General features: G+C 35.4%; 1 protein-coding gene across 10 annotated transcripts in view; it reads left to right on the top strand.

The window, feature by feature from the left end:
- METTL4 (methyltransferase 4, N6-adenosine) overlaps positions 1 to 20,015 on the top strand; it is a 40,516-nt gene extending 20,501 nt beyond the window's left edge. For 8 of the 10 annotated variants that reach the window (XM_056823759.1, XM_056823764.1, XM_056823762.1 and 5 more), the window contains 6 exons: positions 1,737 to 2,106; positions 4,282 to 4,351; positions 7,598 to 7,772; positions 8,732 to 8,838; positions 9,606 to 9,697; positions 16,823 to 20,015. In XM_056823759.1, the coding sequence (XP_056679737.1) occupies positions 1,737 to 2,106; positions 4,282 to 4,351; positions 7,598 to 7,772; positions 8,732 to 8,838; positions 9,606 to 9,697; positions 16,823 to 16,968 (960 nt within the window). In that variant the 3' untranslated portion in view covers positions 16,969 to 20,015. The remainder of the gene's footprint in view (positions 1 to 1,736; positions 2,107 to 4,281; positions 4,352 to 7,597; positions 7,773 to 8,731; positions 8,839 to 9,605; positions 9,698 to 16,822) is intronic. The other 2 variants (XR_008917680.1, XM_007487651.3) reach the window with 2 other exon arrangements.
- The last annotated feature ends 4,670 nt before the right edge of the window (positions 20,016 to 24,685 follow it).

A 24,685-nucleotide genomic window follows, 5' to 3' on the forward strand; every position in this document is an offset into this window, starting at 1 on the left:
CACATAATATACAGTTAATTCCTTAAAAAATTTTAAATTCATTTTTTATCAGTATAATTTTTAACAATCATTTTCTGAGGGGGCAGCTGGGTAGCTGAGTGGATTGAGAGCCAGGCTTAGAGACAGGAGGTCTTAGGTTCAAATCTGGCCTCAGACACATCCCAGCTGTGTGACCCTGGGCAAGTCACTTAACCCCCATTGCCTACCCTTACCACTCTTCTGCCTTGGAACCAATACACAGTGTTGATTCCAAGATGGAAGGTAAAGATTTAAAAAAAAAATAATCATTTTCTGATATTTTACAATCCATGTTCTCTCCCTTTCTCTCCTCCTATCCTGTGATGGCAGGTATTGTGATATAGGTTGTACATATGTTATCATGCCACACATATTTTGATGTTTGGTATGTGAAAGAAGACATACATATTGCTTATACTAGGAAAAAAGTCATGAAGGAGATCTAGGGGAAAATGGTATGCCTCAGTCTGCATTCAGACTCCATCAATTCCTTTTATGGTGGTGGATAGCTTTTTTTTTGTCATGAGTCTCTTGGAGTTTTCCTTGGTCCTTGCATTGTTGATAAAAGCTGTCATCTAGAGTACATAATTGTTGCTATGCATACAATATTCTTGTTCTTCTTACTTCGTTTTGCGAAGTTTTTCCAGATTTTTTTTTATGATTGTTTTGTTTGTCATTTCTTATGACTCAATAGTATTCCATTACAATAATATACTATAAGGTGTTCAGTTGTTCCTGAATTGGTAGGCATACCTTTAGTTCCCAATTCTTTGCCACGGTGGGAAGAACTTTCTACAAATGATCCTTTCTCCCTATATTTGATCTCTTTGAGTTACAGACCTAATAGTGTTATTGCTAGGTCAAAGTGTATGCACAGTTTTATGGCTCTTTGGGCATGGTTCCAATTTGCTCTCAAAAATGCTCTCCATTTCAAAGTTTCACCAAGGATGTCTTAACTTCCAAATTTTGTCACATGCCCCTCAATATTTTTTATTTTTTTTTTGTCATATTAGTTTTGTTAATTCCTTTTTAGCATTTAATGGTTAGAACTAAATTTAGATTCATCTTAATCTTAACTGACAGAATTACTGGTTTTGGGAGAGAAGATCTGGACCTCTGATTTCTGTGGTGTGGGAACCCAGTCAATCAGTCAGCCAGTGTTAATTAAACACTTAGTATGTTCCAGGAACTGTGCTAAACATTGAGGATATAAAAACAGAAGTCTTTAAGGAGCTTATACTCCCAATAAGGAGACCATCTGTGTACATACAAGTAAGGGTTGTTTAACAAGGACGAGCACTTCTGATATGAGGACTTGCTGTTTTCAGGGCTGCTATCTTCCTTTGTTGTCCAACTTTCACCTAACTCTCACTTATGACTCCAACAAACTGTATCAAGCACAGTGGCCAGACCCCAGTAAAGCTGACTCATAGATGGGCTAAACCAAGGTGAGATTTTGTCTTGCCACTCATCTTGGATGACTGGGAAGAAAGGGTGAGGCTGACAACTTTGTACCTCTGCCTCACTTAAATTTAGTTCATAAGCAAGTCAAGATATCACTCTGTGATGCCACTGGTTCTCTTCCAAAACTGAGAATGCACATTGATTTTAATTTAAACATTTACAACACAAAAAATTTAGCTGGAATTTAACTGCTATAGAAGTCACATCATTGTAAAAGCCTATTTCCTTAATATATTTTTATTATTCCCTTTCAGATCAGGGGGCTGATTTTGGATGGCACCACACAATTAGTCCAAGAAGGCCTGAAAAGTGGTCTTCTTTGCTCCCTTTCAGAAGAACAGGAAATTGATAACAAAACTACTCCTGTGGAACTTGGTAGCTGTGGTTTGGCAGAACTATGTGACATGGCTAAGCAGTTGCCTTTGGTGGATGAAAATGAACTTGAGACAGTACAGTCGATAGATGCAGATATTTCTGTTCCAGAACAGGATGTATTTTCACGAATTACCCAAAACAGTTCAAACTTTACAAAGATTATTATTCTAATGGGACAGAAATACCTGTTGCCACCAAAAAGCAGCTTCCTTTTGTCTGATCTTTCTTGTATGCAGCCACTTCTGAATTGTAAGTACTTTTATAGTCTTTTTTGGAGGGACTATTTCTACCATTTTGTGATAGAATACAGGGACTCATAAATGTTCAAGTGGTCATCTGCTTTGTGTAAGATTGAATAAAGGTCAAAATTTGTTAAGTGGAACCACAAATATTTTTCCCATTTGAATTTTTCCTTTAAACTTGCTCTGAAATTTTATATATAGAAACTTAAAATTTTTGATAGTTTCAGATGCTAATTTCTGTTATTTTTAGAAAAAGAAACAAAGACTTTTTAAAAAATATTTTATTTGATCATTTCCAAGCATTATTCATTAAAGACATAGATCATTTTCTTTTCCTCCCCCCACCACCCATAGTCAACACGTAAATCCACTGGGTATCACATGTTTTCTTGATTTGAACCCATTGCTATGTTGATAATATTTGCATTAGAGTGTTCATTTAGAGTCTCTCCTCTGTCATGTCCCCTCAACCACTGTATTCAGGCAGTTGCCTTTTCCTCGGTGTTTCTACTCCCATAGTTTATCCTCTGCTTATGAATGGTGTTTTTTCTGCTGGATCCCTGCAGATTGTTCAGGGACATTACACCGCCACTAATGGAGAAGTCCATTACGTTCGATTATACCACAGTGTATTGGTCTCTGTGTACAATGTTCTCCTGGTTCTGCTCCTCTCGCTCTGCATCACTTCCTGGAGGTTGTTCCAGTCTCCATGGAATTCCTCCACTTTATTATTCCTTTTAGCACAATAGTATTCCATCACCAACATATACCACAATTTGCTCAGCCATTCCCCAATTGATGGGCATCCCCTCGTTTTCCAGTTTTTGGCCACCACAAAGAGCGCAGCTATGAATATTTTTGTACAAGTCTTTTTGTCCATTATCTCTTTGGGGTACAGACCCAGCAGTGCTATGGCTGGATCAAAGGGTAGACAGTCTTTTATCACCCTTTGGGCATAGTTCCAAATTGCCCTCCAGAATGGTTGGATCAGTTCACAACTCCACCAGCAATGAATTAATGTCCCTACTTTGCCACATCCCCTCCAGCATTCATTACTTTCCTTTGCTGTTAAAACAAAGACTTTTTAAAGGAGTAAATACCTCCCATAAAATTGCTATTCAGAATATAAATGATCATTTTAAAATAATACTTTCAGTATTATTTGCTTAGCTAATAATCATCTTTCACATAACTTCTAAATTTTTTGTATTTTCTCTTTAAAAAAAATTTGTGAAACATTTATTTTTAAATCTCTCATGTTCCTTACTCCCAATGAAAAACAAAAACAAAAGCAAAACTCCTGTTACACATGCACAGACAAGCAAAACATGTTTCTGTATTGGCCTTATCCAACACTGTATATCTCTTTTAGCCTATCTCTTCTCTATTAAGAATTAGATAGTGTTCTATCATTGGCTCTCAGGAATCTTGACTAATTAAAGTTCTTAAGTGTTTCAAAATTTTTATTTTTACGATGTTGTTGTAACTTGTAAATTAATGATTAAGCAGTTGCTTTGACTTTCTTGAGGTGTTTCTGCATAGAGCAAAGAATCTGAATTTTAAACACCTCTTGTTTGAAAGCACTGTGTATAAAGGCCAGCTGGAACTGAATCTATACATATTTATTTTTTCATTTGGCCACTTTAAAGATAAAATGCTAAGTTATAAAGCAACTAGCACTTAGCCAAGTAATTAAAAACCTTAAACGATGCCAATTGGCAGTCTGACATGCACTTAATAATGTTATAAAGTCTGAAAGTTAAATTACAAAGGTAATTTACTACATATTTAAATGGAACCAACTATGCTATAGCACTACTGCTGAAACTAATGGACTGTCTTGAAATTGTGAAGAAAGGAGACACTGATCTGATTCATGGGGTAAAATCAGCAGTAAAAATTCTTAGCAAAAGAGTATTTTTCTTTCTCCTTTTATTTTAAAGTCATCAAAAAGGGAAAATTGCTATTATATTTCAAGGAGCCATAACCATAGAAAGTAAATACTGACTTTTTAGATAAATTGTTCTTATTGTAACTTACTGGATTGAGTGCTTTACCTTTTCTGTTTTTTTGTATTTAGGTGAATGTATTTCAGTTTAAGGATGACATTGAAGTTTTCATGTTAATAATCTGTGATTACCATGTAGGAACTTTTCTCCTAAAGTTATGCTTTTGTTTCCAGATGGAGAAAAATATGATGTAATTGTGATCGACCCACCATGGCAAAACAAATCTGTTAAAAGAAGCAAAAGGTATATTGTACAAATTTATTGATCAAATTTATAAAGTTTTTTTAAGTCACTTTTTTTTAACTATTTACACCTTATTTACTAATAGTAGTTTAGAATGATATTCACTAATAGTAGTGAATATCATTTTAAACTTTAAGTTCTTATTTATGCTTTTAGACTCATCATTGTTGTATACTTTGAATTTGCAATTAGAGTGAATATTCCTTCAAAGGATATACATCAGAATCCCTCCACATATCTGTTTATATGATTCTTATTCATTTTTCACAATTCTTCCATAAAAGATCTAGCTAATGTGCTGAAGCCCTTTCTTTTTTTTGGTATCACTAGTTTGCCAATCAGATTTTCTATTTTTGTTTCATCTTTTTTTTTTAAAGCCCTTACCTTCAGCTTTAGAATTAATACTATGTACTTGTTCCAAGGCAGAAGAGTAGGAAAGGCTAGGCAATGACTTGCTTAGGGTCACACAGCTAGGAAATGTCTGAGGTCAGATTTGAACTTTGGACCCCATCTGTAGATTTGGCTCTCAATCCACTGAGCCATCTAAGCTGCCCTTTTGTTTCATTTTCATTAGATGGTCAGCCTACCTCCTTTCCCAGGAGTTATTCTTCAAAATGCCTTCTTGCCTCTTCTTGAGAGTAGAAATTGTCATTACCATTATGCATTTTCCATTGCCTTTTGGATTATTTGTAATTTTAATTCTTTTGAGAATTAAGGAGATGTAACCTGGTATAGTGGAAAGAGAACCATTTTTAGAGTTGGAAGGATTTGATTCCTGTTTCTGTTTACTTATGAGTAAGTCATGTGTCTTTCGGGTTTCAGTTTCCTTATCTTTAAAATAACCTCCAAGATCTTTGCAAGCTCTAATATATACAATCTTTTGATCTAATGAGATTTAGTATTCCATGGTTCACTGTCAGACAGTATCACTAAGAAAATATTTGAATTGAAGTAATTTTATTGGGTGGACAGGGAGATGACATGAACCAAATCTTGAAGGAAAGCAAGAAATAGGGATTGAAAGAGATGGAGGTCAGGAAAGAGCATATTCCAAACATGGAGGGGGAGAGCCTTTGCAAAAGCACAGAAGTAGGTTATAGGATGCCACCAAGAGGGAGAAGTTGGCCAGTCTGTCTGGAACATAGAATAAGTGAGAAGGAGTGAGATGTATTGTTCTAGATGGTAGTCTGGATGCAGATCATAAATGGTTTTAAGTGCCAAAGAGAGTAATTATATTTTGTATCACCTAGAGGTAACAGGGAACTGCTCAAGTATTTTGAACAGGGGAGTGATTTGGTCAGACTTATGCTTTAGGAATATTAGTTTGAAAGATATATGGAAGATGTATTAGAGAGAAAATACTGGAAGCTTAGAGACTAGTTAGGAGTCTATTGAAATAGTTCAGATGAGAGGTGATGAGCGGCTGAACTAGGGTTGTAGCTAGGTAATGGAGAGAGTGAGATGGATTAGAGAGATGCCTTGGAGGTAGCTAGATGGCTCAGTGGATAGAATGCTGACCCTGGAGTTAGGAAGATTCATCTTCCCAAGTTCAAATTTGGCCTCAGTTCTTGAGATCAGGGATTGATTTTTTTTTTCCATTTGTATACCTAGTGTGTGGCATGTGGTAAGCTTAATAAATGCCTTTTCTTTTATTCTTTCATTCAGAGAGGACAAGAAGAATGAAGATTGAGGAATGGTTATAAAATTTGACAATAAAAAATTAAAGGTTTCTTTGGAGGAAGCACACTTTCTGTTGAATAATGATGTTGGAAGATATTCAGGGGAAGGAAGACATGGGCATGTTGGTTTGATACGGGCAGCATAGAAGAGACCCAAACATTGGGAGAGAGACTGAAAATGAAAGAGAGACTAGAGATGATAATGGGGACAATCTTTTGGAAAATATAGTAGGGTTTGGATCAAAGGTACATGTAGAAAGGTTGACTGTACTAAGGGAACTGGCCATTTCTTCTTCTGATATTACGGTAATGAGCTGAAGGAAGTTGTCTGAGTGAAATGAGATGAGAATAAGTGGAAAAGAGTTGAGATCCTCAGCAGAGAGGATGGGAGATTTGAGGGGAAATGTGATTTGGAACAGCAACTGTGGAAAATGGGATAATGAATCAATTAGAGAAGAATAGGATGATTGCTTTGCCAGAGTGGGTACCCAGTTGAGATTAGAAAATAGATTTTGTATAGCTTATAAAGCAGTTAGCACATAATAGGCACTTAACAAATACATATTCTCTTCCTTTTCCTCTAATTTGCATTGTGTGCATTATAAGTGGTAAAAGAATTGGAATCAGGAAAGATCAGTGTAGAGGATTTATTGGAGAAGCCCTCATGGAGGAGGAAGTAGGACTTGAACAGAGTAGAATAAGCATAGACAGGAAAGAAGGGTGAGGGTTTCTTAGGTGGGGAAAAAGAGACTAAGTGATAGCAGCAGGGGTTAGTAGTGGATTGATTTTACTGCAATAAAAGTTTGTGTTGGGACGTAGTGGGATATCAGTCAAAATAGGGGCAAATATTTTGAGGGCCTTGAATACCAGGTTAAGGAGTTTAGATTCAGCGTTGTATAGTAGAATGTAATTGATAGTCCTGGAACAAGGAAATGACAAAACCATGAAGTGGAATGTGTGATTAATTGGAAAGAGGACCAATGAGAGGCAGAAGGCCTAGCCAGGAAACAAATATAGTAATTCAGGTGAAAAATGTTTGGTCTACTGAATTATGAAAGGAAAAACCATATTGACAGATATTTTAAAGGAAGAATAGACAGGACTTTGTTACTGATTCAATTTAATGGAATGAAATAAGAGGGAAAAGTAAAGCATTGCTCCAGTTTTTCTAGCTTAGGAGACTGAGAATGAGTGTGACACTAGCTTGAATAAAGGTTAGAAGAGAGTTAAAATTAATTTAGTCCTGTAAGAAGAGCAATTAATGTTCTTTAAAAGTGCATTTTATATGTTTCAGTAAAGTTATTACAGTAGATAGTTTTAGAAGAAATGAAAATCCCTTACAGCAAAGCCTAACTGTATTAAAAAAGAAAATGGATGAAAATTGTTATCTCAGAAATGTGTCCACTGGATGTCACTGTTAGCTCATACTTAGCACGTAGAAGCCTTCTTTTAGATGGGTATTATTCTATATTATTCTATACAGATTTCTCTTTTTAGTTCTTGTTATTTTTTTACTTCCTACTAGATTTTCTTTTATTTGCAGAAATATTTTTTTGATTATATGTAGGTACAATTATTTGTCTTCTTGGCAAATAAAACAAATACCTATCCCCAAACTGGCTGCTCCAAACTGTCTTGTGATCACTTGGGTCACCAATCGACAGAAGCACCTACAGTTTGTAAAGGAAGAACTTTATCCCTATTGGTCTGTGGAAACACTTACTGAATGGCACTGGGTGAAAGTAAGTTGTAAAGTCATCATTATTTACTTACTCCAATGGCATCTTTTGACTATCATTGCCAATTATTTATTGTCTTACTTTAGTCGTTTAACACTGTCTCCTTAAAATCCCTTAATTTCTCAGTCTCTGGGTGATGGCAGACCAGAGGGGATTGTGCTAGCCCCCTCCATCCTTCCACTTTAGTCTTTTTTGCCAGTCCCTTTTCATTGGTACTGGGGGGGAGGGGTTGGTGGTTGTGGGGTGAAGAAGGTAGAGTGGATGGTGTTGTAAGTCAGGTTCTTGATGGAAGGAGCATGAGAAAAGGTATGAAGAAATGCCTAATTTTTTAAAAGCTCATGCTTTTGAAACCCTACCAATTAAAATCCTTACAAAAGACTTCAAATATTGATTTTTAATGGAAATATAATCCACCCAGATCACAGAATCTTCTATATTCTAAGGCAAGTGAAGCTATTTTGAATTATTTAATTATAGTTGTCTTATTAATTTTAAGTAAGTCAAATTATGATATACATTAATTTTTGATGTGTTAAATGTATAATTTATAATATATTCAATTAGTTTTGCAGTTTTGAATTTTTGGGAGATTTTCAAGTATTTGGGCTTTGCTTTTGTATTGTTGGACATTTCTGTAACTTATTTGATCATGAGTATTTAATCAGAAATGAAATGATAAAACTTCCTATGAGGAAAACATGATTTACTTTATGAAATTTTGCTTTAAGATTCATTTTCCAGGAATACATTGCAATAAAAAAGTAGGGATTGTCTGTATGCCAGATGATGATCTTTTAGATTGGCCTTTCAAATGTTCATTCTTTCCCTCAGAGGAATAAGAGGCATAATAATGTGATATATTTTAGTATTAAAATGTCAAATGTTTAGAAAATACTTATTTTTCTTTCCAGTGCCAGTAAACATTTGTGGATTTATTTGACTTTTTTATTTCTTTATGTCAGATCACCAGGTCAGGAGAGTTTGTATTCCCATTAGATTCTCCACACAAAAAGCCTTATGAAGGGCTAGTCCTGGGGAGAGTTCGAAGAAAAATGGTTTCAACCTTAAGGTAAGAGAAAAGTATTTTTCAAAGTTGATATAGTCAAAGTTGATATATAAATGAAAGCTAATCTCACTCTTAATTTGTACATATTTGAATATCTGGAAAATGAAAATAATTAGAACAGATAACTTTCTGTTATAGTTTTCTGTCAGATGTACTTACCACATTTATTTTCTCTTGAGTCTAACTGCTCATGAGTTCTACACTCTTGCTATTTAGTTAATTGAAGGCTTACCTTAAATTTATTCTTCAGAGTAAAAATATTATTAGTTCTTTTCAGTCAGTTAGTCAACCTTTATTAAGTGCCTACTCTGTGCCAGGTTCTATTCTAAGGCACTTCTTTTGTAAGGGATACAAAGAAAGACAAAAGACAGTCCCTGTTCTCAAGAAGTTCACAGTCTAAGGGGGATATAACATGCAAACAGCTATGTACAAACAAGGTTATGGAAAGAACAAACTGAAAATAATCAACAAATGGAAGCACAAAAATTAAGAGGGAACCAAGAAAGTACTTCCTATAGAAAGGACTAAGATCAGTTGTGAACTGGTCCTTTCTACATCCTTTTAAATATACTTTTCATGCTAAATTTTTATAATTTCTCTTTTTCATCAAGGCTACCCTTGATGGTGGTGGTGCTGCTGCTGTGGCAAGGGGAGGCTATGGAAGGCAAATATGTATGAGAAAAGATGAAAAAAATCATGATGCCTGCAGTTTGTATATATAAACACCAGCCTTGGTGACACAATTTACTTTTACTTTCTTTTAAAAATAGGGAACCAGAGATGACTGTACTTCCAATTCCAGACCACAAATTAATTGTCAGTGTGCCCTGTACCCTTCATTCACACAAACCACCTCTCACGGGTATGTTTTTATTATTGTTTGGGCTTTCATTGAATTTACAGATCACAAGTTTGGCATTTAAATGGTTCAAAGATTTTAAAGTATTTAAAAATAGGATTGTTTATAGTATAGTGGATAGATATTTGATTTGACCTCAGGATATTTGGGTTCATATTTCTGCTCTGGTACTTAAAATTACTTATTACTCGGTTATCTTAGAGTCTCTTTCAGTTCTAAAGACTTGCCCAGAGGCACTCATATAACGAGGCAAAGGCAAGATTTGAAATCAAGTTCTCTGGCTTGAAATCTAGCACATGCTCTACTACATTATGATCATATGAGTAAACTCAATGTTAAAAAGAAGTGCAGATAGAGAAATGATAAAATATGGAATGAATTTGTTTTATATTACCTTGTGCCACACAGTTATATAATTTTCAGGTCTGAAGGGTATTCAGGTCTTGCCCTTGTCTGTGAAGGCTGCATTTGATATGTTCTCAAAATGGCCATGAGAGAAGTGGCCAAAGTTATCTAGATGTTCTGTAGAAGCTTTGGGTGTTACTTATTTTGTTTACTTATTTTGAGAGAGGACAGTTCTCTCTCTGTGTCTCTTCTCTGTCTCTTCTCTGTCTCTCTCTGTCTCTCTCTCTCTCAAACTCTTACCTTCCATCTTAGAATTAATACTGAAGATTGATTCTAAGGCAGAAGAGTGGTAAGGGCTAGGATATGGGGGTTAAGTAACTTGCCCAGGGTCACATAGCTAGGAAGTATCTGCGGCCAAATTTGAACCTAGGACCTCCTGTCTCTTGGCCTGGCTCTCCATCCCCTGAGCCACCCAGCTGCCCCAGGACAGTTCTCTTGAGATGCATTTAAGTGAATTGCTGGTATGGACCACAGTGCTGCCCTGGGGTTATGATAGTCTCTTTACCACTAACCCCCAACATGTTTCTATTCAGGCCGTTGAGGGAAAAATAGTAATATATTTTTTATTTTATATTTCATATTGCTAGGGAAAATGGAATTCAATCCATAACATTTTGCTTTATACAAATCTTTCTTCATGGAAACATTAATTTTGAGGATCTATGTGCTGAGGAATAATTCATGAAAAAACCTTACCTTGGGTTTGCATAATATTTAGTTTTATGCATAGAGGGGTCTTTTATGTCACTACTTGTTTGCTTTTGAGACATACTCAGGTGACATCTGCCTGATTATTCCAAACTGGCATTGAGATTTTTTTTTCTGCATATATTTAATTATCCTCCTTTTTTTTTTCTGGTGATATAGATCCCACCAAACACATGCTATACTTATGTGACTTAAAATGAAGAATAATTTAAGAAGTATCTGGAGAATTTGATGCTGATTTTTAGATTCAACCTAAGGAAATCTAAGAAGTAGTTATCTTATTTGGACTTTTCTCTTTTAGTGGATGCCGAAAGTTTTGGGGTATATATTTCCTCCATTTGCAGTTTTACAAAAAGAAAACTGTTGTGTTTTCAAAAAAAGTTGATATTTCTGAAGATCTAAAGTCATTACTTTAAAAATATTGATTATAACTAAAAGTCTTAGGAGACTATGTTAAAAATAGGATATGCAGATTAATTATATAAAAAAAAATCTCATTGAAGTCTGCAGTGGCAGTTTAAGTAATGAATGCAGGGGTTCATTTTTTCCAGTAGTGGGCAGCAGAACCACACTCTGATTTTTTTAAGTCCTCTGAAGTTGAAAGTTTTGTAAAACTATCTGGATGACTCATACTGATTATATTTTGTTTAAGTAGTCACAATGGAAAAAAATTGATATTTATAGCTACTCATTTTATTTTGTGCTATCCTTAAAAGTACATATATTGGTGTTTACCTACTGATTTTAAGGATTTATTCTTCTGAGGAAGATGCAAATTAAAGTAAGTTATCAAAAAGTAACACTTAGGATCCTGCAGAGCATTTATGGATGGAATCATGAGTACAGGGGTTTTGGATGATACATGTTCTGTGTTTAGTGCTCACAACTTTAATATGTCATTGAAATGCATTTAAACTTTTATGCAAATTCAGAAAATAAATTTTCTCACTCCAGGTTTTGATTTAAGTAACAGCAGGCTTTTCTTTTAGTTTAATTTGTGATATCTTTTTTCATGATATATTTTGTCTACAACAGAATTGGCAGAATATTTTGTTTCACATAGGGTAGTTTTACTGTACTCTCAAGATTTGGATATTTCCTTTCCCTACATTTATTTTTTATTTTTTAAACCCTACTTTCTGTTTTAATATCAGTTCTAAGACAAAACCTCAGCAAGGGCTAGGCAATAAAGGTTAGTGACTTGCCCATGGTTAAACTGCTAAGGAGTGTCTGAGGCCAGGTTTGAACCCAGGTCCCCTTGTGGGAAGGAAATCACTTTAAAAGACTGATATATGATTAATTTAAGGTTGCCAAGGAATTCAGCTATGTAATTCCTTAATGAAAACTCAAGTCAGCAGTCAACCTTTTATGGAGTTTAATTACAAACAGGAGGAAGAAAACTATGAGAGAGAGAGAGAGAGAGAGGGAGAGGGAGAGGGAGAGGGAGAGGGAGAGGGAGAGGGAGAGGGAGAGAGGAATAGGGCTTAAATACCCCCTCTGTTTAGGCTGGGCCAAAAGGCCCAAACCCTTAGATAGCTGAGGCAAAGGAAAGAGATCAGTCCCTATCACTCACGTGACCAAAATGGAGAAACAGTCTCAGGGGCCTCCACCTCCAGCTTCCTTCAGAGCAAACTTCTCAGAGCACAACCTCTCAGAGCAAAAACTCTCCAAAACCTCCCTGTCCTCAGACCCTGCTATCTTTAAGGAAACCATCCAAGTTCCCGCCCCTCAATTCTCACATCTACCAATCACTGTCCATGTCTTCCCTGTGCCAATGGTGGCTCTAGCTTAACCCAGGACCGCCCAGAGATCTGTGGCTTTGCACATGTCTGTTGAAGGTCATATTCTCAAATAATTAAATCTTGATCCTTTGCTCCAGCCCTTCCTAAATCCTGTTACCCTGAGTAGGGTGGAGATTGGAATAATTAAATTTTGATCTATGCTGCAGCCCTTCCTAAATCCTGTTACCCTGAGTAGGGTGGAGATTGGAATAATTAAATTTTGATCTATGCTGCAGCCCTTTCCATTGTTCAGCAAAAGGTTTCTGTCCTAAAGTAATCTTAAGAAGGGAGGAGAAGGAACCTCCCATGCCAATGGGGTTCACATTCCAATAGACTATCAGTAAGAAATTTTCCAAGTATGAAATTTCCCAATGGTGAAATTTCCAACATTTATAAGTCTAAGAAATTTTAAGGTTTACACCCTGACTCCAGGCCTGGTATTCTGCTGAGATACCCAGCTGCCCCTTTCCCATCCATTTAAAGATAACATAAATACAAAATATGAAAATCATAAATTTATATTAGAAAACAACCTTTTTAGTTTATCATAAAAAGTTTAAATTGTTAAAAAAATTTGAATCATAAGTATTTTAGGATTAACATCTCTTATTTATTGTTCTATATGCTTGATGATCATTTCCTTCTAAAAATGTAACAAAAATTAGATGAAATTTTATTAACTAAAATTTGAAATAGGATTAGAGTGGTATTAGATTTTATGCAACTAAAAACAAAATCATGTTTTAGTCTATATGGTATACAATAGTGGAGCTTATGTGGAATTTTGAACTTAACAGGGAATAGACTTTGTTATCTGTTAAAATGTGAATTGGGAAAATGTGATTCTGTAAATGAGGTTTAGCTCTTCAGTCAGCTTGTCCAGAACAAATCTATTCTATCTTTTTGGAAAAGTTTGTTCTTTCAAAATGAATTACTGAAACAACAGTTTTCATTGTGACTTGAAGTAAACATGTTCTGTGGGTTCTCATTTGTTCCACTTGAGAGTCTTTCTCTTTGTTCACTTGAAGTCACTTTATCACTATTCTGGGGTGTGTCCTCCACCAGCAAGAGAATTTAGTCTATTGATAGAGATGCTTAGAAAGTTAACCTACAGGGTTGAAGAGATGAAGGTCACTAAGACCCTTGGAAGCTACTGTAGCAACCATCATTGGGCCTGACTAGTAGTAATCCTTCAAGTGGTCTCTCTTGCTTTCTTGTTTAGAGATTAACTGCCTTCTGACCTTTTAAAACAGTGTTAGCAAATCATTTATTGTCATTTGTCAATCAAGGTTTAGTGTTTTCTCTACAATGTTTTTGTTTTTTTATATTTGTTTATTTTTCATCTGGGTTCAGAGCAAGCAAGTTGAAGAAAGAATAGGGAGATGATGGGATGAACCAGCAGATCATGAGATGGACAGAGAGAAAGAAAACCTTCACTTTTCTTGTTTCTAACCACATTCCCAGTCCCAGTCAGGAATGAAATAGAATGATTAGTTATTTGGAGACTATCTGTTAACTTTATAAATATAACCAACCAGGAGCACTGCCCCCCAATCCCCAATGGTTTTTCATTTTCTAACTATGGATTTGGAATTCAAAACATTTGAACTAACTTAACAAATTATGTTTCTATTAATTTTCCTAATTTCTTTATAAAATTCTTAATAAAGTAAAGGATATTGCATCTGAAGATTGCTTCTTATTTTTTCTTATTCTTTATTGGAATGGAAAGGAAAAAGAAGCCATAGATATGTTCAAAATGCAAATGCTCAATAATGAGCTCTTGGTGAGGAGCTGAATAGGTCCTGAATGGTTCATAGATTCTGATTGTGAGTGTTTTTCCTTTCTAGGACTAGGTGCCTTTTCTCAATATTTTCAGCTTTTTGATGACCTGAGACTTCTGGTTCCTTTCTCATTCACTTGGCTTCTGATACAGGGCTCTGCTCCCCATTGGGGCTCTCAGTTCAGTAAATGTGCAGGCTGACTGAGCAAATTTTAGGTTTTATTCCTTCTTTGTACAAAGGAAAAAGCTAAAACACCTGCTTCTATCAGTATAACAGACCACACTAAAGGTGACAAGGGACTAGTAGGGCAAGGAATTCATGGCAAAGAAAATGAAAGAATGATAGTGTTATTGTCCTCTAGACCACTAGGGAAATCTCTTCCAAGGACAGTAGCATTTAATTGTTTATTTATGAAGAGACTAGAATTCTGCAAACCAGTTTTGACTAGATCATCCTGAAACTTAAATCTTTTTTAAGTCAAGCTCTAGGTATATTTAACATTAATTTAATATTTGATAGTCAGTGTTTAATTAGTGTTCCCCCTCTTCCCCATTCCCCAAATGTCATGATGATATACCAATAGAAAAAAACATAGACTCAGTTATCCCCAAGGTTACTAAGGGGATGATTAATCTTTCAATATAATTATGTGTGTGTGTATGGGTGTGTGTGCATGCGTGGGTGTGCGTGCGTGCGTGCGCATGCATAGTAGATAGTAGTAGATAGTACATAGTCGATAGAGTTCAGATCCTGGAGTCAGGAAGAACTGAGTTCAACTCTGGCTTCAAGTATTTACTTAACTGTATAACTTTGGGCAAGTCACTTAATTTCTACTGGCTTCAATTTCCTTATCAGTAAAATGAGTATAATAACATCTGACTCCCAAGGTTGTTGATACTCAAATGAATCCTTCCTTCCTTCCTTCCTTCCTTCCTTCCTTCCTTCCTTCCTTCCTTCCTTCCTTCCTTCCTTCCTTCCTTCCTTCCTTCCTTCCTTCCTTCCTTCCTTCCTTCCTTCCTTCCTTCCTTCCTTCCTTCCTTCCTTCCTTCCTTCCTTCCTTCCTTCCTTCCTTCCTTCCTTCCTTCCTTCCTTCCTTCCTTCCTTCCTTCCTTCCTTCCTTCCTTCCTTCCTTCCTTCCTTCCTTCCTTCCTTCCTTCCTTCCTTCTCTTGTTCTTATTCTTGTTCTTGTTCTTGTTTTTGTTCCTTCTTCTCCTGCCTCCTTCCTCCTCCTCCTCCTTTTCTTCTTCATCCTCCTTTCTCCCTTTCCCTTTTCTTCCTCCTCTCTTTCCTTCTTTCTCTTCTTCCTTCTTTAAATCTCATGTCACAATTAATCTACCATTAAGCATTTTTTACTCTTTTTACTTAATATAATGACTCTTCTTTCCATACATGTGAGAATCCCAGATTTTATTTCTGTTTCCCTTGTCATAAGTTTTGTTAGAGCACTTTGGTTCCTGTTATCAGATTCTAGATCATTGATTTATAGCTGGAAGATCTGTCTGAGATCACTTGGCCCAATCCTGTGATTTCCCTGAGGTGGAGAATTTGTGGCTTGCTTAAGGTCATACTGGTAATAAATTGTCAAAGCTGGAATTTGATCAAATCCAGAGCACTATCCATCCTACATACTGCTCAAGGTTTAGATATTTCAAATTAGTTTTTCAGTTGAGCCTCTCTCTCTGATTCCTTTAAGTGAATAACTATAACAACAATGCAGAATACTACTCTTTAGACCAGTTTAGACAAGGCACCTTTCTTAAATATCTAGTGGTGAGGAAATTTTGCTGTTTTTGAGAAGGAAGACTTGACTGTTGAAGTAATGTCTCATGGCGAAAAGTTAGGTCAAAAATGATACTTGTTTGAATGCCAGAAAAATGAGATGGCCCTGGTCTTATCAGGTGGTAGCTTCTGTTTAAGTGTCAGAACCTTTTTCTTCAGGCTTTTACCTGAATCTATCACTGCATTTATTGTCTTTTCCAGTAAAATATAAGCTCCTAAGTAGATTTATTTCCCTTACAGTTTTAATATTGGGTATAATTAGTTCCTATTGATGCTTTCAGAGGCTCCCCCTCCCTCTTTATTTTGCCCTTTGCATAGAATTCTTTGATTAAAAAATAAATTGGCCTATATTCAGGAGATGCTAGGTTGCCAATATTGAAAAATTTAAAAGTCACCTGTATAGGTGCTGAAATCTTCATTTCTTATCCCTCAAATGAAAACCAATAAATCAGGACCATTGAAGGCCTTGATGGCATTGTTCCCAATCTCAAGGACACTGATGTCTAGTGACTTTCTAGCTATAAATAGTAAAGCCTGTTGATGAAATCCTTGAAATTAATTTGCTGTCTTTTTAAAATATGAAACATTCTCTTATTTTATTTTCTTTAACAGTTGAAAAGAAATTGAATTTTTTCCCTCTGTAATCATCTTTGGCTTTTTTTTTTTAACAGAAGTTCTAAAAGACTATATTGTGCCAGATGCCAAATGTTTGGAACTGTTTGCTCGAAACTTACAGCCTGGATGGACTAGCTGGGGAAATGAAGTTCTTAAATTTCAGCATGTTGATTATTTCATTACTCCAGAGACCAGAAACTGACCATAATCTTCTTTTTCATTTTTTATCTAAGAATCAATATTGCTTTCAAGGCAGAAGAGTGGTAAGGACTAGGCATTTGAGGTTAAGTGACTTTCCCAGGATCACACAGCTAAGATGTCTTTGAGACCAGATTTGAATCTAGGACCTCCCATTTCCAGACTTGGCTCTCGACTGTGTTACCTAGCTGCTCCCCCGCCCCCCAATTATCTTCTGACTAAAGTAATCATTCTCCCTGTCTCCTCCAAACTCACCTAATGTGGCCTTCCTCATTGTTCCTTTTATTATCTGTTGTTTAGTTGTTTTCAGTTGTGTCCAACTCTTTGTGACCCAATATGAGGTTTTCTTGGCAAAGATACTGGAATGGTTTGCCATTTCCTCCTCTAGCTCATTTTGCACATGAGGAAACTGAGGCAAACAAAGTTAAGTGACTTACCCAGGGGCATAGAACTAGTGTCTAAGGCCAGATTTGAACTTAGGAAGACTCATCTTCCTGACTCCAAAACCAGTGCTCTAGCCACTGTGTTAATTAATTGCCCTAAATTATTAATGCTGTTCTAGAAAAAAACATAAAAGTATTTAAAGAAAAAGAGATAGAGATAAGGTCATACTTTGATGAATTTAAACATTATGTCAATTATTTATGTTCTCCATAATGTCTTACTTGCAAACAGAGACAAAATATCATTCCTTTGTTTTTCATTTAAACAAAATTAATCTAAATTGATTCTGAGGTTATTATTGGTTGTTGATTAGTCTATTCCCTTCTTTAATGACTAGAACACAAAAAGGGTTTATAAGGTGATCAATTCCAACATGAAATTCAGTCAGGGAGATAAGTAAAGTGTTTTTTTCATGATTTGTGTTGTCAGTCAACGAAAAGAGAAGGATGGGTTGGTGAAACTCAAGGTACCTCTTTCAGTTAGTCCTCACTCTTGGTTTGTACACTTAGATATTTAAATAGCACTCAGTTGTTTGATAACAAAATGTACTGTAGTGATGAGCTTTTGTATTCACTTAGGGTGAGGCAGTTAACAGGTTAAGATGGAACAAAATGGGTCAGCAATAATTTCATGGTCTGTTAAAAAACAAGTAAACTGTAGACACTTATCTGTGGGATACAGTTATATTCTGAAGAGTGTTGTAGGAACTGCCAAGTACATTGGGGTTTATTCTTTGTGGTTTTATATTGCATATCAGGATCACTTGTCAATGTTCCCTCTTTTAGACTTATTTTTAGAAATACTTGTTTTTCAGAAAATAATAAAACATTGTTTATGTTTTTAAAAAATTTGTCAATTTTTTTCAAAGCATGGCTAGAACATTGGATTTAGAGGCAGAAAACCTGAGTTCAGATTCTGCCCAAAGTCACTTAATGGATGTGTTTCCTCCTAACAAATCATTTAACATCCCCATGCCTTAATTTTCTAATTTATAAAGTGAAAGACCCTCTCTAAGATTCCTTCAAGACCTAAATCTATGATCCCTATGAAGCTATGACCTAGTTATAGACTTGGATTAGCTAATCACTAACCAGGTGACCTTGGACATGTAATCTAACCTCTCCCTGAACCTTGTGCAATTTCCTCATCTATAAAAATGGGACCAATAATAAATCTGTCCTTCCTGTCTACATCACAGGGTTGTTTTGAGGTTAAAATGAGGTGAAGTGCCTTTAGTACTCTGTTGTATCTATTAAAAACAGTGATGGGTTCTGTGTTACAGAATTACACAGACTCGCAGAACTGAAAAGGGACCAGAAGCCACTGAGACTTGAATGACAACTCTCTCTGCAGAAAAGGGCTTGCCTAGCTTCTCTTTTGAACACCTTCATCCAGTGAGAGGGAGCCCACTGCTCCTGAGATAACCTATTCTACTTTTGGTTGGATTTTACTCTGGGAAAATTTTTTTAAATTGGGCTGACAGACCTTTAAGCACTTGATGACTTATGATATATCTTCTCTATTTCTTCATATCTTAAGCCTAAACATCTTCAGTTGCTGTAACCAGCCCCCCTACGTAATGGTTTCCAATCCTCTCAGAATCTATTGCCATCATCTTCCCCTGTGTCTACCTTAAATCTCTTCTTTATTCCAATGCATTTTCCATTTAGAGATAAAAGCGACTTTCCTGAATTGCAGAGCTGACCTATTAACTCTAGGATTAAATATAGTTGTATCCGTTTAAGATTCCTGTTTTTGTAAGTTTTCCAGTGTACCTAACTTATAGCATAGAGATACATGAATATAGCTTATAAATAAGAAGCATATACATTTTGGGGCTGTGTATTCAAAAATTCTTTACTGATAGGAGCATGCAATCAAAAAAGTTTAGGTAGAGACCACTCATCTGATTTAACCTCTTCATTTTACATGATTTTGGAGGTCAGTTTACCTTTTTTTGTCTTGTAGCTAATCTGTACCTAACAGAGACCACATAGCCAAGTAGGAAGGTCAAGGCCACCCAGGTAGTGAAAGAGGCAGAATTTGAACCCAGTTCCTCTGACTTCAAATATAGTCCTTATTTCTCCATGCTGCTAAAATGACTCAAATGTATCAGGCTATAAGAAATGAACAGGGTGATTTCAGAAGAATCTGGAAAGACTTTACACAAACTGATGCAAAGTGAAGAACCAGGACGACTCTGTACACAATAACAACAATAATGTACCATGATCAACTGTGAAAGATTTACTTATTTTCTGCAATATGATAATCCAAGAGAATTCCCAAGGACTCATGATGAAAAACCTCCAGAGACAACTGATAGATTCTGCATACAGATCAAAATATATTATTTTTTCACTTTCTTTATTCTTTCTATGTTTAATTTTAGTGTGCTTTCTTTCAAAACATGACTAATACAGAAATATGTTTTGCATGACTGAACATATATATTCTATATCAGACTGCTTACTGATTTTGGGAGGAGGGAAAAAAGGGAGGGAAGAATAGAATTTGGAACCTGAAACTTTAAGAAGACAACTGTTAAAAATCATTTTTACATGTAATTGGGGAAAAAAATAAAATGTCTAATTAAACTTAAAAAAATGTCTCATTTGGTGTGATCCTTATTTTTACCTTTCCAGGTTTGAACAGAAGAGAAGCAATTCCTTCTTGGGCAAGAGTAAGGAAGATATTTGATATAGTGTTCCAAATAGTGATTACTAAAGCCAGCTTTTGTCCCCTATGATAAAGTGGTTCCCAGTACAGGCAGGCTTCCTCTCTCCAGCTCCTCCAGATTCCATCATTGCAGATTTGGGTTGCTTTTTCCCTGCCAAAACTTAGAGGAAAATAGAGAATTTCTTGAATTACTTGAGACCCTAGGTTCATGATTTTTTTTTAGCTTTCACTTTGTAATACCCCTCTTACCACAATGTCCACTTGTCAGTGTTGTTGTTTGTCCTTCATTTTTTAAAGAGGATCAGTGATATCACAAGGATTCCTGACTTGTTTGTGAATTGGATCTAAGTAAGGCACAGTTTCACAATGTCATTAGCCTTATGCTTTCTTCCAGAGGCATTGAAGTGGCAATATGAAAGTCAAGATGGTGGACAATGGCCCAGGATGCAGTGTTCATCCACTTGGCTTCTTTGATGTCAGACTGAGCTCTAAGGGTTCCATAGCACCTGATTTAGCTGCCTTTGTGGCAGTTGTTACAAGTTATTATTTGCCCCATCTGCTGGAGGAAGTCTTCACAGGCTTGTGGTAAACCTCTCCCTAAGTCACTGAGGGGTTTGAGACCCGTCAGTTACCCTCGACCTGGCATAGGCTGCCAGCCACGGTGTTTCTACCTTGGTGTCGCCTCTGACCAAACTACAAATTCTTGGAGCCAACGTTGAGAGTTGAGTGGGAGGTAAACAAAGTATATATAGTCATGTCGCTTATTTGACTTGATCTGACTTGAAGCCTTGTTGAGTCTTTGCTAGGGCTACTCGATTTCTTTCACTCCTCCAACTGTAAGTTTCTCCTATAACCTCCAAGGTTTCTCTTTTCCTAGGTCACTGTTACCTTGTCCATCAGTTCCAGTTTGTTCCCTTCCACCCTCTTACTTATTGTAGAAGCATAGTTCCATCCAACACTCTCACCTAGCTTTGTGAACAGTGGGCAAATTAACAAGCTTCAGTTTCCTTAAATGTAAAGTGGAATTGACACTTGTAGTACCTACTTCAGGACTGATGTGAGAATTAAAAGATATTATATATATAAAGCACTTTGTAAATCTTAAAGTGTTGTATAAATGGCAACCAGTAGACTGATGGTCTCTTTTCTAATGTATGTTGAAGACTGCTCATCTTTTTTTGCTCATTTTCCCTAGGAAGTGAGTAATGGCTCATTTAAATATAACTTTACAGTCCATTTGCATTCTTCATTTAAAAAATATAAAAGTGAAGTCAAGGTAGCTTAGATCATTGAGACTTTAATGGGATCCATAGTGGATTACAGAGTTGATTAAGAAAGTCTTAGAATTCCTGAATTTTAGAAAACTTGAATGTAACATTCTTATATAATATTCTTACCTCGATGAACAAACTTTAAAATAGACATCTTTATTGAAAAGGCAGCTAGGTGGTACAATAAATAGTATTGGGTTTGGAGTCAGGAAGACCTGAGTTCAAGTCTGATCTCAAACTCTTCCTGTGTAAAAGCATGTCATTTAACCTGTCTGACTCAATTTACTCATCTATAAAATGAATATAATAATAGCACCTACCCCCACCACATTGTGATTAAGTAGTTGAGATAATATGGTAAAGAGCTTTGCAAACCTTAAAGAACTATATAAATGCTAGCTTTTATGGTTATTAGATTAACAAGAAATAGAAACTTACAAGTGACATGAAGAGACAATCTCATCCTTTCTATCACTGACAATGAACTGCCAAAAGGTGATGTTTCAGGAACATCTTCCTTTTTATCCTTTTAAGTGTATAAGCCTTGCTCTCAATGTAATACACCTAAAAGGTTTGAGATATGTAATATCAATACCAGAACTATCCTAAAGATTTTTACCTGACTAATTGAATCAAAAGGCAACTTGGCACTTTCATTAACTTAATGAAATAAAAATCACAATAGACACATGCCAGTGAAATGGTCTTTCTAGAATGTACCTTGCAGATATAGATGTTACTGGTACCAGAAGTAAGTTTAGCATTATATTATATATAATATATCATATATATTATATTCAAAACCAGCATTCCCAAATTAGTCTGGAAATAGAGTATCAATTGTAGTATGAAAAATGAGCAGGCATACCAAAGCTCTTTGACACTTTAATAGTTTGATGATGGTCTATACTCATTCATTCCTTACAAATTTATTGAGAACTTGTTATGATTCTATAGTTGGACCTCTGAGCACTCTGGGTCAAGGTAGAGAAGAATTAAATGCAGTAAGTAATCATATTTTGCTCTGTCATAGCTAAAGGCAAACCTGTCAACTGAGGCAGCTAGGTGGTACAATAGATTGAATACTGGACCTGAGTTCAGATCCTACTTCAGAAACTTACAAGCTTTGTGACTTGGAAAGTCATTTAATATTTATCAGCCTTAGTTTCTTTCTCTGTAAAATGGAGATAACAGCACCCTCTACACAGATAGTAAGTTAACAAGCATTTATTAAGGGCTCAGTCCCTGCCTTATAGGGACTTACAGTCTAATGAGGGAAGACCGTCAAGGTAAGTGAAAAGGGGTTCAGGGAACAAGAAGGTACTTGGGGCATGGCAGAAAAAGTCCAAAGTGTAACCTGGAGAGGAATGAGAATTGGCTGGCTTGAGCATCCTCCTTAATGGAGGTTCTGGGAGAAGCCATCCAATCAGAGGAAGAGATCTCAGTGATAATGGATACTTTCAACATATAAATTGCAGGGCCGATGTGAGCTTGTTTTTGTAAACTTATAAAAATGTTGTAATTTATGATTTTTACCCTTCCATTTATAAACCTACAATTTATTAGTGTAATGTCTAGACCACCTCCTCCCTTCAATATGTTATAGTAATTCTAGTTATAAATACATATTTCTGGGAATTGCTTATTTAGTCTTATTTTTCCCCTTTTAGGCTATAAAACTCAAAGTCAAGGACAATAATTTGAATGTTTCCTACTTACAGTACAAATATGTTCATTCTATTGTTTTAATTGGTGAAGTCATTCTCTAGGGAATAGTTTTATCTGCTGCTTCAGACTGGGATTTTTTCTCTGCTACTTAAAATCTTTGAGAGTTCCCTGGGATATGGAAAATTATGTCACTTTCCTAGAATCTCACATAGGCAGTATGTGTTAGAGGTGGAACTTGAATTCAGGTCCTATTGACTCCAAAGTGAGCCACACTGCTTCTCACTCTATATTCCAACATATGTACTTGACTGACATATCATTCTTAGGCAGCTATTTTCATTTTTATATTCCTTTGCCTTCTCCATTATTTTCATTCAAAGCCACCCAAACTAAATAAAAAGAAAAAAGAAAAACGTGAAAGGTTTACAAAATACATTCCTTTCACTCTCACTTCGTGTTCTAAAAAGCTAACTTTTTATTTGTCAATTAGCCAACAAGTATTATTGATTAATATGTGCCCTATTCTTTGCTCAATCAACACATCCAACATATCCCAAAAGTAACTTCATCTTTCTTATTAAACACATTTTGTGACCATTCTTTTAACTAAATGAAATTAAGTTCTGTTGTTTTTGATCTTTCCTTATTCAGACTGTTCCATTGATCTGCTTTTCTTTTTATAAATTAGTGCCAAATAGTTTTAATGATTACTAATTTATTATATGACGTATATACTGGAAATAAAATTCCTTCTCCATTTCTCATTTTCTTTTCACTATTTCTCTTGTGATTTAAGACTCTTTGTTCTTCCAAATGATTATACTTTTTTTGACCAACCAGTCTGACCAACCAGTCCTTCTTAGCTTAATTGGCAAAACACTAAATCTGTAAATTGATTTGGATAGTATCATCTTTTTTTTTTGTATTCATGCAACCTAGCCACAAGCATCCTTTCAATTTTTTGACTCATTCTTTAAAGAGCATTTTAAAACAGATTTTATTGATCTATTTTATGTTCATATTACTTAATTTCCCTCTGTATTCTTCCTTTCCCAGAGAGCCATCCTTTTAAACAAATAATTGAAAAAAGAACAAAAAGGAAGAAAAAAATTTGCAAGACTAATCAATTCATTAAAAAAATTGACATTAATTATACTGTTTAGTTCAGTGCAGTCCCCATCTTGTCAAAGGAGTAGAGGGAAATATCTTTACACTTTGAGGCAAATTTATTCTTTATAATTTTAAAACATTCATCTTTAGTTGTTTTTTTATTTTTAGTTCTTTCTATGTTTGTTGTATTAGTCATTATTTCTATTTTTTTTTTGCCTCTGCTTACTTCACAGAGCCACAATGACTACTTTTAAGTGTTTCCATGCTTCTGTGCATGTTTTAAAAATTCTATTTTATATGTATTGAAAGTGTCTTGGTAAACTGATGATTGTATATTTTGTGACTTTTCTAGTTATTTTGCATGAGATTTCTCCTGATTTTTGTTCTTGCTATAAAGAAATGCTGATGATTTTGTGAATTTGTTTTTGTATCCTGCCACTTTCCTGATGAAAATGTGAATGAATGGAAAAAATTTTATTAAATGCTTATTCTGAGCTAAGCACCATGTTAAGAGCTTGGACAATAGAGGGAGATGACACATAATAGGTT

This window comes from Monodelphis domestica, chromosome 3 (assembly GCF_027887165.1).
Source record: "Monodelphis domestica isolate mMonDom1 chromosome 3, mMonDom1.pri, whole genome shotgun sequence".
NCBI lineage: Eukaryota > Metazoa > Chordata > Mammalia > Didelphimorphia > Didelphidae > Monodelphis > Monodelphis domestica.